We start from the raw sequence: 18,169 nt of genomic DNA, 5'->3' as shown, positions 1-18,169 counted from the left end.
ACCATACTGTGGCACCGATGTTCAGTCTCGCATCAGATCTTATGGTATCTTTTGCATATCTGGATCTCTTTTTGGGCAAGAGATGTCTGCAAAGATTGCCAACCGAGTGCTTGTTCACTTCTGAATGTAGCATAATCTTTCTTTTTTTTTTTGCAAATAAAAAGTAGCATTAAGCACTCATCGCCAAAATATCATCTCACGGGGGCTAGTGTAGAAATGCATATTGACACGTCCGTAAATCGTTCTTTTTTATTGTACCTGGCTTATTAAACGTTTGCCTGTAGTAAAAGGCCATGCTTGTTGCATTTGTCATTTCATTGCATAACTTTGTGTGCCACCAAAAGAAAATGCGCATTAGCACAGACCAGAATATCTTGCAACCAGATTATGGAGCCCTTTGTACAGGTGATACAAAGTCAAGTGAAATGTAAAGTGAAGTCATTTTGGCTGTTTTTCTGCTCATGTACAGGCGAAACCCGCAATAACAAAATCCCGTGACAACGCAATGTTTTCGTATCCTCGGCGAACGCCCATAGCATTCAATGCATTTCGTACCTCTCGACAACAAAATGTCGCTGTACTACAATCCCTTTTTGGCACCACCACTACAATCTCGTATCAACGAAATTTGTCAGAACATTACCCCACATATTACATACTCGTGCAAGGCTGGCAGGCTCGAAAATGTGCTCAAATGTGATTGCATTGCAGTAAAATTCCGTAAAACAGCATGACATTACACTTGCATGGGTGCCACAATTTTTGTTTACAAAAACAACCAAGTGCCAGGAGCGATTGCGTACGTTGCACACATGTCATGGCCGCAATCCTGTTGGTTGATCGCCCCTTTGAAGCAGCACACATGTTGCTACGAACATGTAATGATGGTTTTTGCATACCTGGTGCAGTGCTTAATACACGCCTCAGCGAGAAAAATGCAGAAAAAAAAAAAGGAAATCCACATTCCACCGACGTGGAATTGTTTATGGTGCTTGGGATGGTTGTCGTAGCATGGAGTGTCATACATCAGGCCGTGGTTGTGTGATCGTCCGGGAATATTCATCCCTTGCTTCAAGAAGGCTGGTTTTGGGGCCACCTGACAGGCATTGCATGTGGGTTCGGTGCTGGACGTATGTTTGTGCAACGGGGCCCGTAATCTTGATTGATTGCCTTTGGGTATACGAAATACGATCACTTTTGCGCTTGGCACCGGACGCGTTGGTGCCTACAGGCGACAGCATGCGCTGGAGAAATGCTGCTGCATGGACGGTTCGCTGTTGCTCTTCATCCGGTGCCGAGTTGGGCAGAATCTCGCAAAAGTGATTGTATCTCCAAAAGCAATAGACCGAGACTACAGCTTTACAGCAGTACTGTCGCAGCTGATCAACGCGTGCAGCGCACATTGTACTGTCAGCATTACGGTTCTGTATCCTCGAGCGGAGCTTGCCAAAGTAGGCTAACAGAATTTTGACAGTAAAGTTTCATTCTGCGATGCATTACCTGTCTGTGCTGTCTAATTTCGCAACAATGAAATTCTCATGAAAACGAATTTTTTCACATTCCCTGCTGATTTTATTAATGCAAGATCGTAGCATCGTAGCAGTACAAGATGCCTGTTAATGTTGTGACCATTGCTTCAAATGCGTTTACTGCATCCTCTAAGCTTGTATTTAGTGGTACGAGTTGTTTCACATTTCTGCTCATTGTTATTGCACTATGTACAGTACACACTATAACGGGAACAAGATGGACACTGAATGAGAATGAAGACTCAAACTGACACAAAGAAGCGCTTCATGTTTGCGCTGCTTCGTGTCAGTTTGCGTCTTTGCTCCCTTTCAGTGTACATCTCGTCTCCGTTAATGTGTACTGTATGTAACGCAATAACAGCGAACATATACCAACTAGTTCAAGTCATTGCTCTGTTCAGTGTCAAGTTTCTGTGATTGCACTTTTCCTCACGTAGTGTTTAGTTTTATTTTCATTGTTTACATTGTGTATCTCCCTAATGCATTGCATACAAGCGAAGCAGGTGCAGGAATAAATTACAATACATGCAATAACACCAGTGCGCATATTTTAATATTTCCTGCGTATTCACTGTGTTGTCTGCTCGCACCGAATTAGAGATGTGAACTCGTACCAACTAGCTCAATTCAGTTTATATTGCTTAAAGGGGCCCTAAACCACTTTTTATCAGTCTAGAAATGCATTTGAAGTTAGGCTATTTCAGAGATACTTTGCCACGAAAAGTGCTTCATTGCCTTCAGCAGAAACAATGATTAACAATCAAGCATACTGTTAGCGCTGCTTCCACTCCTTCAATGATTTTATTTGCACTGCAAAGGCTAGGACGGAGTGGGATGTGCCCACAACGCTCTGCCTACAGAACGTCATGGTGGTGCACAGTTCAAATTTGGGTTTGGGTACTCACGTAAACGCCACTATTTCCACTTTTGCTGCCTATGATGCACCAAATGTGCCAAACGCGGTCAGTGAGCCACACTGCATTCAGCCAGTGGACTCGTCGCGGACCCCGTGGCGACCGCAAGCTACATGCACCTGCAGCGTTTGCTTTGTGCATGACAGGGCTAGAGTGCACGCTCGCGCTCATATGCCCCTCTCTGGCTGTGCGGACCGGCTTTGTCTTGCAACAGCTTGACCGACAGAGAGTAGCTTCATCCAACTGGCACATTTTGAAGTGCTATTAATAACTTATTACAGAGTGAAGTCTGCCAAGGTGTCTAACCAGGAGCGGCCAGCAGTGAGCGTGCAATGGTCTGACCTTAAGTTTCGCGTGGTTTGAGGCTAGTTCATTGTTTAAAACTAGTAGAAATTATAGAAATTAGTGAGACCCGTCGGTTACGACATCGATAAGCTACAGGGTAGCGAAAGTTTTTCCTACGTGGGCAAACGTGAGCAGATGATAGTTGGCTTCTTCCGGAAGTACATAAGTATCGAAATTCGAATGCGTGTTTTCTCCTACTTCAGCTTATTTATCAAACGGTCTCAATAGATATGCACAGTAACAGTACGGAGAAGTGCACTGACGCAAACACATTTCTTGATGAGTGTCAGCTATTGGCCAATAGCAGCCACGTTTGGGAATCTGCTATATTACGAAATAAAGCGTCCAGAGAAGAGTGAGGAGCAGGCTTCTGTTGAAAAGAGAGCATTTGAGAGAAAGGTGACTTTGCACTCTGCTTGCGAAATCGATGCACCACGCACGACTGCAAAATTTGGCTGAGGTGTTAACGGCAGCGCATGCTGTCTGTGGACAGTCTTTCTTCACCAAATCCGAAGGGTGGTTCAGGGCCCCTTCAATTTTATGGCTAGTTACATTTTATTTCTGAATCTGTATTGTTATCTTTTACCTCCTACTTGTACGCACCCACACACACATAAGGCCGATTGCTGCTACAGGTAACGAAATAACAAATAATAAAAAAACAGGACGAAACATGTTAATGTCGTTCCCTGCCGGTTGCGGGCACAGCTGTTTTTTACTGCAGATGAAGGAAGACAGCATAGAGGGCATCTATGACACTCTCAAGCAGTGCGCGCTCATATCCAAGTCTGCTGGTGGCATAGGTGTCAACGTGCACTGCATCCGAGCCTCGGGGACTTACATCGCTGGAGTGAGTGGCGCTGCTCTTGCTCTGCTGCAGTGCATTGTAATGCGCTTGCTACATCTTGATACTTTTCTTGTTCTGCAGACCAACGGCACATCCAATGGACTTGTGCCCATGCTGCGTGTCTACAACAACACTGCTCGTTATGTTGATCAAGGAGGGAATAAGGTATGTGGGAAATCATCGTAGTAATGTGGCATGATAATAATGCTGATGGGGCAGTGTAGTGGTTAGCTGTGTTTTAGTTAGCTGTTGTATTGACACAGAAAATAGCATTAAAAAGGAAGGCATCTTGTTTCTTGACATGGAAGGCCGTTAAGTGAATTGTGACATTTCTGACTTGTCATTTTGTTTGTGTGTCTGTGTGTCAGAGAGAGAGCGAATGTCTGAGCTATTTAAACCCTAGAAAAGATGTTGTGGAGTGGCACAGCATCCCAATTATTTACCATTGTACTGTCGAATCCCAGCACAACGAAGTCCACTTCAACTAAATTTTTGCCACGATGAAGATTTTTTCATTCTCCGGCAATGTCCCATCGAACATAATGCATCGAAATTCCCTCCGCTGAATTACTTCACTGACACATATTCACTTCAATGAAGTTTTTACGGAGTAGACGTGAGCAAAATTATTTAAACTGTAGATCATCGAAACCACTAAAGCTGTTTTTCATGCCTTGACAAACCATTGATCTTGATAACATAAAACACACACACGCACACAAAGTGGAGCTGCTTGGGCCATGATGCAACATGAAAAAACAGCCGCCATGCTGCATTGGTGATGGCGATTCAATGCGCTCTTTTGGAGGAGCATCCGAGCTCCGAGGAAGCATTTCGAGTCAAATTGGTTTGGTGCACATACGAATAAGTAGACGCAATAATTGTATTTGTATAGTATTTCTAATTATTCGTTTTCTACGAAGATTTGTGAAAGTGGCTCCAGTGTACAACACCAGTTACTATACGAAGTAGCAGTTTCGAGGTCAAATCCCGGTAGGGTGCGACGAGGCGTTCGGCCGACGCACTCATGACAATGAGCGATTGCATGCCATTTGTCATTGACTCTCGAAGCTGTTGGATCGTCAGCTGAAGCATGTCGCAGCTGACAAAGAAACAAGTTTTTGCCGCTTGAAGAGAAGGCTCGAGTTATCGGCCAGACTGAAGCTGGAAAGAAAAAATTAGTCATCGCGGAAGAATTTGAAATTCTCGTTGAGCATTATTTCGACACTATTGAAGAGCAAGGATGCTGTGGCCAACAGGCTAGCTTCAGGAACGTCAGCAAAGCACAAGAAAGTGACTCAGCCGGTGCACGAGGCCTTGGACAAGGCAGTTTACACCTGGTTCGTGGAGACGTGGGCCAAGAAAATCACCTTTAGTGGGGATATTTTGCGGCAAAAAGTGCTGGATTATGCCTGCATGCTAGGAATAGATTACATTAAGGCCAGCATAGCTATATTGGCTGATCAGATTCAAGTCACGCCACAGCATCATTGGCAAAGTTTTGTGCAGTGAAGTTGTTTCAAGCGGATAGGGATGGTGCCACTGCATGGATGTCGGCCAGCCACACAGGCATCCTGAATGACTACGCACCATCGGATATTTATAATGCCAATAAGACCGAGCTCTTCTAGAAGATGCTGCCCATCAGGACCCAAGATTTTAAGGGGCTGCGATGCCACGGAGGCAAGCATAGTAAGAAGAGAATAACCATGCTCCTGTGCACTAATAAGGATGGTTCGGACAAGCGACCGCTTTTGGTCATCAGAAAAAGTGCCACACCACGCTGCTTCAAAGGAAATCTGAGCCTTCCCGTGAAGTATGTGGCTAACACTCGTGCATGGATGACCTGGGCAATTTTCGGAGAGTGCGTCGAAGCCTTCGACCAGGGTATGGGCAGGCAAGGCCGAAAGCTTTGTCTACTTTTAGACAATTGTTCTGCCCACATCATAGAGGACGCCGAGCTGGAAAACGTGCAGTTAAAGTTTTTCCCACCAAACTTCACATCTATCGTTCAACCCCTGGGGTCATACAGAGTGCCAAGTGGGCCTACCGCGAGCGCCTTATTGAAAGGCTGCTTCTGAACATGCAGTTGGGCTGCGAAACAAAAGTGAACCTGTTTATGGCACTCCAAATGATTGCCGCTTCGTGATGCGCAACGAGAAGTGCCACAATCTGCAACTGCTTCCACCACGCTGGGTTCATTGTGCAGGCTGCTGAGACTTTGGACTCTGAGAATGAAGGTTAACGATGGCGACGGGTCGCCGTCTGATGAAGTCGCAGCCACATGGCCTGCCCTGCATGAAAGTGGAGATGTGCCTGCCGATGTAAATCCCAACGAGTACATCCAAGCTGACTCGTGTGTGGTGATGTGCAAAGAATTGGCAGACCAAGAAATCCTGAAGAGCATTTGGGAATACTGTGTTTCGTGGTGGCAAAGATGAAACAGCAGCGCAACGTGAGCCCGAACCACTGACTACATCGCAGGTCATGGAGGCATTCGTTACAATCGGGTGTTGCATCGGGCCCCAGGGCGACGATGAGGCAATAGCTCTGCTGGTACATGCAAGAGTTGCGTTGTGCCATCGCTTTGCAAGGAGCGCAAACAAGCTAAGCTGACCAATTTTCGGAATTAAAGCTTGCTTTTTGCATCAACGAGTCCCGTGTTGCCTATGTATTTGATAATATCGTGACAACAAAATTTTTCGCGCACCCCGTAAATTTTGTTGTTGCAGGATTCAACTGTATTTGTTTCTTTGAACCAGTTTCGGTTTGGTACCCAGGAGGTGGATGTGTCATGGCATCATGGTAAAATGGTTCACGTGCCCATCACTCTTGTTTATTTATCAGCAACAATATTTTGTGACTCGAAAGCAGCCCTCCAGAGCTTGCGAAGTTTACGACGTGGCAATTATGAACAGCTGGTGTCACAAATCAACGAAACCTGCCATTGTGCATCTGAAAGAGGACATGATATCATATTTCAGTGGCTGCCGGGACATTGTGGCATCGTTGGTAATCACCTCGCCGATGACGCTGCCCGACGTGCCCAGGCTGGCTCACCGACACTCCTTATACCTTTATCCAGAGTCGACGCTGCAAGAGAGCTTCGCAGTCTCGCTCGTACAATCACGTTACGTTGCTGGCATACACCACAGAACTCTAAGTTTCGTTTACACAGCCTCGACCCATCACTGAACCTTACATTACCAGCGAACCTTCCACGACGTGACGCAACACTGCTGTGTCGGCTGTGGGTAGGAGTAGCATTCACCAACTCCTACAGCTATTGTATTGGAATGGCGGATTCACCAATGTGCGCTAAGTGCAAGTGTGAAGAGACCATTAGTCACCTTCTGTGCCACTGTTCTCGCTTCGATAATCAACGTGCGACCCTCCAGTGTGCCTTGAATAGACTGGATGACAGGCCATTTACGGAAGCGAAGATCTTGGGAGCCTGGCCTCACAGCTCATTGGCCCAGAAAGCAGTTCGAGCGCTTTGTCGCTACCTGAGGGCAACAGACTTGAGTGCCCGACTATAGACATCCTACACCTAAGTTCTCTCTCTCTCCCTCTTTCACTCCCCATTCCCCTCCCCACGTGTAGGGTAGCAAACTGGACTCAGTCTGGTTAACCTCCCTGCCTTTCCGTCTTCCCTCTCTTCTCTTATCTCTCTCTCTCTCTATCTCTCTTATCAGCAACATCACCTTAGCTAGCCTTATTGCAACACAAGGTCTGCACATTTTGCCATTTCATGGCGTCACAATTATGTAGATGCCAGGTCCGCCATTTTGAGACCAGCTTTAGCATTAAAATGTCTTGTCTGAACTTGTGCCCATATTTTCTACATGTCATCCTTTTATGAGCAAGAAGCATGTGGTATAGACCTTTGCACTGAGGCTTCCACGGGTGCCACCATATTTGGACTACCGGCGCCGCCTAGCGTCTGCTTGGCGGCGACGCCATACTGGACTGTCGTTGCTCAGCCTCAGCTGGCTCAGCACTGCTGTTGCTATCAACAAACAGATCTAAAAACGTTGGTTGCTGTCTACATCTGTGTTTCTCCGTATCTTGGGCCTTCACAGAGTCGTCTTGCCACTTTTGTACTGTTCTCACCAGTGTCGAGAGGCATCGGCTACACATCGAGACGGAAACTTTCCTGTTGGCAGCGGCCGTACGACTGCGCGCGACTGCCGAATGGTGCCGGCAAGCGTCAGCTCAGCGCTGCAGCTGCTTTCGCCGATGATTCTCCGTGTCTTAAGTCTCCTCAGCGTCATTTTCGACCTTTAGTGCAAGTATCACCAGTGTTGAGGTGTCGCTTTACGCATTAAGGCGAATACTTTCCGCGCGTTTCGAAAAATCAGTCTGACATTTGTGCATACATTCGTCAGGGGAGGATAGGGAGACAGGGCCGCCTGTGGCACAAGGCTATCTTTTACTTTCTGGAAATGAAAGGGGAGCGCTTATTACCGGCGTTATCGCCAACACAACGTGTGAGCCTACCTCCTTCGGCACTTGGATGTCTTGTTTCGTGATGCGCCGCCGCCCCTTCACGACCTACGATTAATTCGAAGACGACCACTGTCTTCACGCTTGCCGAAACTTGACCTTGTTGCCTCATATTTGCGTATTTATTGCCCATCTAAACAATAGGGGCTGACGATGGAGACACACACAGCGCATCTTACCTTCCTCGCGTATCCAAGCTGAAGCATCGGCTCTGGATTCTCAGATGTCCGCTTCCCGTCGATAAAATGAATTAAGCAGACGCGCGACGACTCCGTAGGGACAAATCCCTGACGATTTACAGCGCTAATCCAGCGATGGTTCAGTACCACGTCGGCAGGGAACCGATACAACAGGTACATCTTGCAGCCGCAGTCCTCTTGCAGAACATTGTGCGTGCTGCACTGCACTTTTCTTGCTGCATTGCGCTTCTTCTGGTTGTTCGAACAACCGTACAAAGCGCAGTGCTGCCCAGACGTTCGCATAGCTTGTGCGGATAAGCTTAAAATCGCGAAAACGTCGTGCAGTCAATGCGGGAACTGCGCGCGTGACAGTCCAGCAGGAGAGGGCAACTATGAGACGCTAGCTACTCTCGCTACCGGGGCCCTGATATCTGTTTCCGACTCTCTGGTTCGAGGCTTCCGGTGCAAAGGTCTATAGTTTGTGCAACTTCGAATGTGTCTGTACTTATAATGTAATCTGCACACAGAAGCACAGAGCTATTGAAGTGGCAGTGCTTGGGGTCTCACTTTTGGTGACCAAATCTGCATTTTACAGCCTTTGCTTTTTTATCTGGAACAGAGGCCCCCCACAGAGGCTTCTGCGTCAGCAGGCTTTTGGTACCTTGCGACACCACGTATCCAGCACATGAGGGTTGGACCCTCCCGCGTGTAGCCATGCTCGGCTTAGCTGTGTCTGTGGAAAGGGGGATCCTGGGGGTTGAGCCGATGCCGGATGTTCGGATCTTTAAGTTCCCTCGGCGGAGGCAACACACATCTTTGGCCTCCACTTCACATAGACGGCACCTCCAGACTGACCTACGTGGAGGAAACCGGCATGCACCTTTTCCTGTCACTCTCTCCTGAAATCTTCGTCTCTCTCTCCCACTTTTTGGCCTTTCCTGTGTTCTTCTCTCTTCCATTTACTTCCTTTCTCCTTGGCGGCAAGGGTTAACAGGGTGTCTACCAACTGGGAAAACCGGGAATTCTCAGGGATTTTGAATAGTCTGGAAATACTCGGGGAAAACTCAGGGAATTTGTGCTTCTATCAGGGAAAATTAGCTGTAATTTTATTGAAAGGGAACGAAAGTCGCACTAATGCTGGCTGGCGTAACAGAGAGGGATCGTAATGAATCTTCTTTTGGTGCCGTGTCGTCGGCTGGAGGACATTACAGTCAGTGGCCGACTTTCCGGACGCCCGACGTCTCCGCGGCACTATCACGTACCACATAGAATCAGTGTCTAAGAACGTCTTAAATTTCGGACACAAGAGCCCTTCGCAGTCCGAATTTCCGGACTTTTTGCCATAACCGCAGGTCCGAAACGGCATTAATCAAAGCCACGATTGCCGCCGTTTTCATTACCTCGCCACCGTGGCAAACGCTAGGCCTAGCTGCTTCAACGTTCGTTATAAAGCTTCTTGCCGTTCGGCCCTGTGTTTTTCATTCAAAGAATTCGCAGCTGTAAGCAGTGGCACTGACTCAGTCTTCGTGGTCCTCGCGATTTGCTTCGGAGCTCGGAAAGTCCGACGCGCTGCATAATGCTGGTTCCCAAAAGTCAGCTTTGCCTCAATACAAAACTGTTACGCGGTGAAGCATAAGTGTGGGAAGGGGCAATTGTCACGGGACACAGTATCTATTCCGTAAAGGGACCCTGAAACGATTTTGGCAATTTTATACAAACGTACTTAGTCGTTAGAGTAGGTCCTTCTGATCATTAATTGACGCATCTAAGTGCTCTGCGTAAAGCGTGTAATTTATCATAAGGTTTTAAAAATGCACATCACTGCCGATCGGAGCACACTGCTCGGCGGAATTTTAAGCCGCCCCTACCCATATGACGCAAATCACCCATATTACGTCAGTGGGACGAGCTATCCGATTTGCTGACTAGGGCGCGTGATCGATAATTTTACAAACTTTATGGTAAACAAATAATGTTTGTAATAGTTGGAATGTTAGTTAAGTTGTTTTTATAGAAAGGAAGTAGCATGAAGGGAATGCACAAGAAAAATGTTTCAGTACACTTAAGCCCTTCCGGCACACAGCAAGTGTCATCTGCTTGTGTTACAACGTGTTCCGTTTTTGATGCGAGCTCCGCTGTCAGTGTCGGTCTGTCTTTTCGCGAGCGCTATGATTCGACTTTGTTGCGTTGTGGACTGCAAACGTAGCGACTGGCAATATGTCAAGCTGCGACATCGTGTCCCTCTGTAAGCCAGTACACGAGTCGACTGGCTGCAGCGCATTGGACAGCTGCTATTCGTTGGGCGCCAGGATGTGCACGATTGCAGCTGTCACTTTACATCGGAAGATTACTAACTCAATAGCGTTTCGTGAGTCCTGTATTAGGGTAAACGCAAGCGCAAGGGGACAGGACCTGGCAGTGTCCCCTTGCGTGTCGTTTCATGGGATGAACAGAAGCGCAAATGTGAGTGGTCTGCAGGGTGCAGCCACCTGGTGGCATCGAGCTCAACCACACACAGTAGCAGTAACAAAATGTATTCTTTGCTGCTGGTGTCAATTTTTTGCAGGAGTGTAATTGTTAACACATTGTTTTTGGTAATGTTTAAAATGTTTTACACTTGGTAAGAGCAATAATAGCTCTTTCTTTGGCTGTTTAAGCTCTGCGCTAACGGGTGGCTGGACCATGGAGACTGGTCAGGCAGCTCACGTACGTCTACGCTAAAGTTCCTTCGTCAGCTTGAGTTTATGCCTCCACCGTTCCGTCGAAACGCCCAGCTAGCCTGTGGTTATCGGAATACCAGACACGTTCGACGCTGCGACATAATGCTCGCAACGCCTGCTGCTTCGATAACGCTCGCTTGGGGTCGACGGCCAAGCGGCTAGCAAAGAGGTTTCGCGCGGGCGGGCTCCAAAACATTTGGAAGTAGACAATGTGACGTCGCATCGTGACGCAGAACCAGTGAAGGCAGAGCTTAGCCCCGATCCCTCGGCGAATGAGTTGAGGAGGAAAAGCATGGCTGGGGAGGAGGGTAACTTGTAATTGTTTGTAGCTCCATTAATACGTAACGCTTCACTTAAATTGTGGTGCGAACGTTCTACTTAAGCTGTACCCTACGCGTCTACAAAATTTGTCCGAACCGTTTCAGGGGCCCTTTAATTATACACGTGTCCATCCACGATCTCCTGTCGCAGTAGGGGCACCGATATGCCTAATAAGCATGATGCTAGGCCTTTTCATATGTGCCTGTGGCGATTTGAGCCTTTAATGGCAGTAAAAGACATGCATTCATTTTTACGGACTGCTCGATTTCATGGACGTTTTCGCGGCCCTTGTGGAGTCCGAAAAATCGGACGTTGACTGTACAGCTGACGAAGAGGATATTTCGAATGGTCCGTGGGGCGAAAGCGCACTAGGAGGAGAAGAACAGAAATGACCTATGCCTTGAGGAATGAATGGGAAAGGAAGCTTGCCGCCACTTTTGTCAAGGAGCTTGAGCTCAAAAAACAGTGTTGGCTGACCCTGGAATGCAGGTGTTCCTCATCCAAGCCAAAATAAGCTCGCTAGCAGTGAAATGCAATACTGAGGTGTTGTGCGCGGGCTGAGAGTATGTCAGGAGAGTTGAGGTTGACACACCAGCTGTTGAGAATCTCATTTGTGACAAAGTTCGGGCCCCACACCAATGAGCTTGCTATAAATTGATAAAAGTAGCTCATATCACCTTCAGTCACGGCGTGCACATTTGTAAAAGCGACCTATTTTTGCAATTTCTGCGCAGTGGTAGCAAGGAATAGAGCATGAACATTAAGCTTACAGCAACTTGAACGTTATGTTAACCTAAATTACTTCCATTTTGCTTCTGAGTGATATGTATCATTACAGAGTATCGCTTTGGTGAAGGCACTACCATGTTATAGGTGACACTTGATGTAGGGCATTTTTGGTAGCAACCTTGAAATATATTATTTTTTTTTCTTTCTTGAAATACTTGAGGCTAATAAATAACTTGTGCATGTAGTTCGAGTGGGGGGTTTAATCCTTTTTATGAAGAAGCGTAGCATGACTCACTTTATGATATTCAAATATTTAGTTACTCTATAATGACTCATCATAAAATGCTCAAGTCATTCTATCACCTTGATTTGCTTTCAATGGAGTCTCAAGCACCATCTATATTTCGCACATATATGTTGACAGTTGATCATAATTCGTGACTCAAGTGGATATTCGAAAACATTTGTTTATGTATGCATCTCATTTTTATTCATATTTGAGAATGTTCTACTCGATGTGCAATGAGTTTTACTATTCTTTTTTTTTTTCAAAGTTATCTTATTCGCTGTGCATTTTACTAACCCCTCGCTACAGATTTTTTTTAATATAAAATAAGTGATACTCCTTACTATTGAAACTGGATTAAGTCATTTCTTAGCATGCTTGCTAGAGAGTGACAGCATCGGGCGACATATTGTCAGCCTGTCTTGACGTACAACAAAGTTCTGTGTGACTCAGGGAATTTTGCAAAGGCACTCAGGGAAAACCTGGAAAACAGGGAATTTGGAAATGTCAACTTGGTAGACAACCTGGTTAAGTTTGTGTGGCTATCCAACCTTGGGTACACCATACCTGGTTATAGTGATGGCATACGATTGGCATCATGCAGACTCGTAGGTAAGCGCTTTGCCGCGTCAGTCCTTCTCCCCCCCTCGTTGAGCTCCAATCGGCGCTGTTGTCGAATTTTTTTATGTTTATTCATGGAAACGCCTTCGCCCCCACTTCCTCGCCACACTCTTAAACGAGGGTGCACTGGTCTTTCAATTTTTGGGCAGCCGGACAAACAACTTTCCCCGCCTTCACGTCGTCCACTCTGATCAAGCTGGGAAGACGGTGAAAATGGTCTCGCCGTTTCTCGTCTCGAAATCTCCGACTGAAGTCTTTGGACCAGGGTACAAAGCATCGAAAATGGCAAGCGGTGACCTGCTACTAGAGCTCCATAATCAGAAACAGCATGAAAAACTAGCTAATCTAGTGTGCTTTGGGGTTGTTCCAGTAACAGTTACCCCACACCGTACCATGAATATCACCCACGTCATCATCTCCGATGCTGATTCGTTGGAGCTATCTGAAGCTGAACTCTTGGAGGGCTGGAGTGACCAGGACGTTATGAGTGTCAAACGAAATAAGATGAGGTGGAATGGAAGAGAAATTCAGACCGAACACCTACTTTCGGTTCTAGTGTTTTGCCCGAGACCATCGAGGCCAGGTACCTCAACATTAGTGTTAGGTCGTATGTCCCAAATCCCCTCAGATGCTTCAAGTGTCTAAGGTTCGGCCACAGTTCACAGAACTGTCGAGGCCGGCTGACTTGTGCCTAGTTGAAGTAATGAAATGCATGTCCCACTCCTCTAGCATTGCTTATTGCATCCAACCAAGCTGTTACCTTCTTGGGAGTGGCAGGTGGTAGAATGTGACATAACCTTTCTAGAAGTCGCAAAGCACACACCAGAGGTTGAGATCCGAATGCACTTCCTAGATCTCCAGTAAAAGCACTCCTGTATGGAGTTCTAGACAGACACATCGAAGTCACATGCCAGGGAGTCTTATGCAGCCGTCGGTCCATCCTTCTCGGAACCCGATGTACTGCATCCGGAAACAAGTATCTTTATGGCTGAGGCCCATGCTCTATTGTCGGCTGTAAGGCATATTAGGAAATCAAAACTCCAAAAAGCAGTTACATAAACAGACTCCCTAAGCATCGTGAAGGCCTTGATGCCACTCTGCAAGCATAAAAATCCAGTACTTAATGAACTCTACTCCATCCTGTGTAAAGTGTACATATCTAACCAGCGTGTCATCATATGCTGGCTGCCTGGCTATGGGGGCATCGAGGGTAATGTTCTGGCGGACGGGACGGCCACGTCGATTGCATCGCAAGCTAATAAAATCCTGCCGCTGCTGTCCCTGCCACAGATCTCGGGCCTTTCTTATGAAGGAAACTGCGAAACCACTGGCAACGCTTGTGGGAAACGGAAACAAATAAGCTGCATGTAATAAAGCCACAATTAGGTTTTTGGCCCTCCTCAACAAAATCACGGCGAACCGATGTCCCATTCTGTCGTGTCGGAATAGGACGCACATTTGGCACCCATCATTTTCTACAAAATGGAAATGAACCTCCAACCTGTGGTAGATATGGTGAGAGGCTGACGGTCCTCCACGTCCTCCTGGAGTGTCGGGAAGCCAAAGCTGAGACAAAGAAGCATTTTCCTCTTGCATACTGTTATTGCGTCCCTCTTCACCTGGCCATGTTTTTTGGTAAAGAACCGCTTTTTAACACCAAAGCAGTCCTCGATTTATTGAATGATGTTGTCCTACATGTTACAAGTCCATTAAATTCGTAGCGCATCCTCTTTCCAAAGGACCCGCCGTGGTTGCTCAGTGGCTATGGTGTTGGGCTGCTGAGCACGAGGTCGCGGGATCGAATCCCGGCCACGGCGGCTGCATTTCGATGGGGGCGAAATGCGAAAACACCCGTGTGCTTAGATTTAGGTGCACGTTAAAGAACCCCAGGTGGTCAAAATTTCCGGAGTCCTCCACTACGGCGTGCCTCATAATCAGAAAGTGGTTTTGGCACGTAAAACCCCAAATATTATTAATCTTTCCAGAGGATGCCGCTGTGATAGTTCCAGACCCTTGTGTTTCAAGGCCTCTAATGAGGCAGTAGTGCTCTAGCCAATTTTAGCATCAGACATATTTTGTATATCATTATCATTCTCTTGAATGCATCTTAATGCTCATAGTACCCGTCATTTGTCATCGCCATAATCTTGCTACACATAGATATTATGCAATTTATAGTGACTATTTTTAACGCCCTTTAAGCTACGTCATATCAACTTCATAGAAATCATAACTCCACTGCAAACTCGTGAACATTGTCATGGCGCTCTTTGGCCATACCTGGCCCTTGCGCCACTAAGCACCAAACATTCATTCATTCTGGAACAGAGGCCAGGAGCTTTTGCGATGTACCTGGAACCCTGGCATGCGGACATCTTTGAGTTCCTTGAGCTGAAAAAGAACACGGGCAAAGAGGAAGCTCGTGCTCGGGACTTGTTTTATGCTCTCTGGATCCCAGACCTGTTCATGAAGCGCGTGGAGGAAGACGGTGTCTGGTCGCTCATGTGTCCCCACGAGTGTCCTGGACTGCAGGAGGTTTATGGCGAGGAGTTTGACAAACTCTATGTGCAGTGAGTACACTTTCCTTTTGTGCACTGTATTTCTTGAAAGATTAAAATGTGGATGGCTAAAATAATATTCAATAGCATGGCAAGAAAACAAGAATTTGTGATTGGTTGTCAGCCTCTAAAACTTGTGCAACAGTATGTTTATCTAAGCCAATCAGTCTTGAGGGGACTGATGAGAAGACAATGTACAGCAGAAAAAAAATGGATTGGGGTGCATAATGGCAGGCATTCACTAGTCATTACGAGCAGTTTACCGCTATCAGTGAAAAGTTCATAGAATTCTACTGGGTCTTATGTGGCAGCACTTGAAGGTTAGCAAAGAAGCTTGAGAAGCTAGGAACTGGTGCAACAATCTATGGAACAGAAAAAGACAGGCGCATTTCTTTTTTTATGAAAATGTAAGATAGCAGTGCCGATTAGAGGGAAGACGGAGGTAGCCGATATTCTACTTGAAATTAAGAGTGAGAGATAGCATTTGACGGCCCATGTAGTGCAGGCCATATGTGTAATATCCCTGTCACACGGCAAATCTAATGTCATTTACAACGAATGATATTCGCTCATAATGCCATTTGTTTGCTGTCACACGGTAAAACGTAATGACATTCATCAAAAATTACATTTACAAACGAATGAGTTCACCAAACTCATTCGTTTGGAACCGAATGTGTATCCTCGACACCACGAGTGTACCAGTGTTTCGATAATAGTACATGCTTCTTTTTTTGTTCTAACAAAAATCACTATTATTCTATCAATTTTATTACCTAATTATTGCTTTAACGACATTGAAGTCCACCACGTGCGTAAATACAGAAAACTACTCTCAATCCAGTGACCAGACAGCCGTCTTTAGCTTTCGCTGCAGCAGTCGTGTTGGTTCGCACCGGAGCATCGGCTGCGGCCGCTTCAATTGACTTGGCGTAAAAGCATGCGCGTTTTCCTGTGGCACGCGCCAAGAATGAGGATATTTGAAGCCCGCATGCACATCAGAACGGCGATGACATGCAACTGCCCTTCTCGTACCACTTTAGCAGATGTAGCGGACGCGCCTATCGTTCTGTTCGCCCTGTTTCTTGCCTTAGCTTTGGCTTGGCTTGGCTCGACTCGACTTCGTTGGCAATGTAGCGATCGAACGCTACGGTTTGAAAGCAGCGATCACATATTTTAGTGGTATTTAGCATATTGGAAAATAATTATTGGACAAAAGTGGGTTTGAGGCGTCTTTTTTTTACTATCGTCATTGTCATCATTTTCAAATGACATTAGTTTTCGCCGTGTGACAGCGCGCTGTGATAATGACATTAATCGCAACAAATGTCATTTGTTGGAAATGACATTAGATTTGCCGTGTGACAGGGGTATAAGTCATGAGTGGTTGCCAGGAGAAGGGAAATGCCGTCGAGCATGGTAGAGGCCTTGGTGGTGCAATGAAATTAGGACATTTACAGGCCTAAAATGGAGTTGGCTGGCGCTAGACATGGTTAAATTGGAGATCACTCGAAGAGGCCTCCCTCCTGCTGTGGACATCATATAGCTTGATGATATTTTCCATTTAATGAACTCCAGCGATTTGTCTCAGTATGAAAAGTAGGTGCCTTGCACACATTGATAAGTGTGCATGAAGTGTGTACACTGATATTGGACTACTCATAACGTACAGCTGAGGTCTGCCAGGTTCCACAAGTTTTCTTTTCTAAAAGTTATTTTGAAGAATCAATCCACCATGATGGCTCAATCGATACAGCGTTCAGCTGCTAGTGCTGAGCATAACATCAAGGGTTTGATCCCAGGTTACAGCGGCTGCTTTCTAATGAAGGCGGAATGCATAAACACTCGTGCACTTGCATATTTACATGCATGATAAAGAACACTAAGTCATGAGGGTTAATTCAGATTGCCTACAGTTACGTTGCCCACAGCCCAAGTTACCTTAGATGTGGATACTGGAATGAAGTGCGTCTTATGGTCGAGGTGTGCATATAAGTAATTGTGGTAGCACATGTATAATCTAGCCATTGATTACCTTGATAAAGAATAGTCATTCATGAGATGTAATTTGGTGAGAGTGTGCACATGTGTCCAGTAATTCACAGGTTGGTACTTCCTTTCCCTGAGTATGCGCGCATAGCTTTTCTGTATTCCTTCATTCCTACCTGCGTGCTACCTCGTACCACCACATGTAATGCGTCATCTCGTATACGTGCCACTGATCAGTGCAGCCTTGCTGTTGCTGGCTGCTTTTCACTGTGCTCTCAGCAATTTTTCAGAAGTTGCAGAGTCGGTGTGAGATGGCTGTGGCTCCCTTGTTATGCAGGTATGAAACTGACAAGCGTTACCGGCGTCAGATACGTGCGCAGCAACTGTGGTCCGCCATCCTCGAGTCTCAGATTGAGACGGGTACACCGTACATGCTTTACAAGGATTCCTGCAACCGCAAGTCCAACCAGAAGAACTTGGGCACCATCAAGTGCAGCAACCTGTGTACTGAGGTCGTTGAGTACACCTCTCCAGATGAGGTGCGATTCGTGTGAGCTGTTCAATTCAACTTCTACTAACATGAAATCTTGGTCAGTAAAAAGGAATAGTAAGTGTTAAAAAAAGA

General features: G+C 46.3%; 1 protein-coding gene across 2 annotated transcripts in view; it reads left to right on the top strand.

Annotated features, from left to right (window-relative positions):
• The window catches only part of RnrL (Ribonucleoside diphosphate reductase large subunit), a 40,681-nt gene that overhangs the window by 9,857 nt on the left and 12,655 nt on the right, over window positions 1-18,169 (top strand). For both annotated transcript variants that reach the window (XM_075688196.1, XM_075688197.1), the window contains exons 8-11: window positions 3,497-3,638; window positions 3,717-3,800; window positions 15,326-15,567; window positions 17,882-18,083. In XM_075688196.1, the coding sequence (XP_075544311.1) occupies window positions 3,497-3,638; window positions 3,717-3,800; window positions 15,326-15,567; window positions 17,882-18,083 (670 nt within the window). The remainder of the gene's footprint in view (window positions 1-3,496; window positions 3,639-3,716; window positions 3,801-15,325; window positions 15,568-17,881; window positions 18,084-18,169) is intronic.

The sequence above is a fragment of the Dermacentor variabilis genome, chromosome 4 (assembly GCF_050947875.1).
Source record: "Dermacentor variabilis isolate Ectoservices chromosome 4, ASM5094787v1, whole genome shotgun sequence".
Taxonomy (NCBI): Eukaryota; Metazoa; Arthropoda; class Arachnida; order Ixodida; family Ixodidae; genus Dermacentor; species Dermacentor variabilis.
The sequence above is the reverse complement of the archived record's forward strand: the minus strand, read 5'-3'. Positions and strand labels throughout refer to the sequence as shown.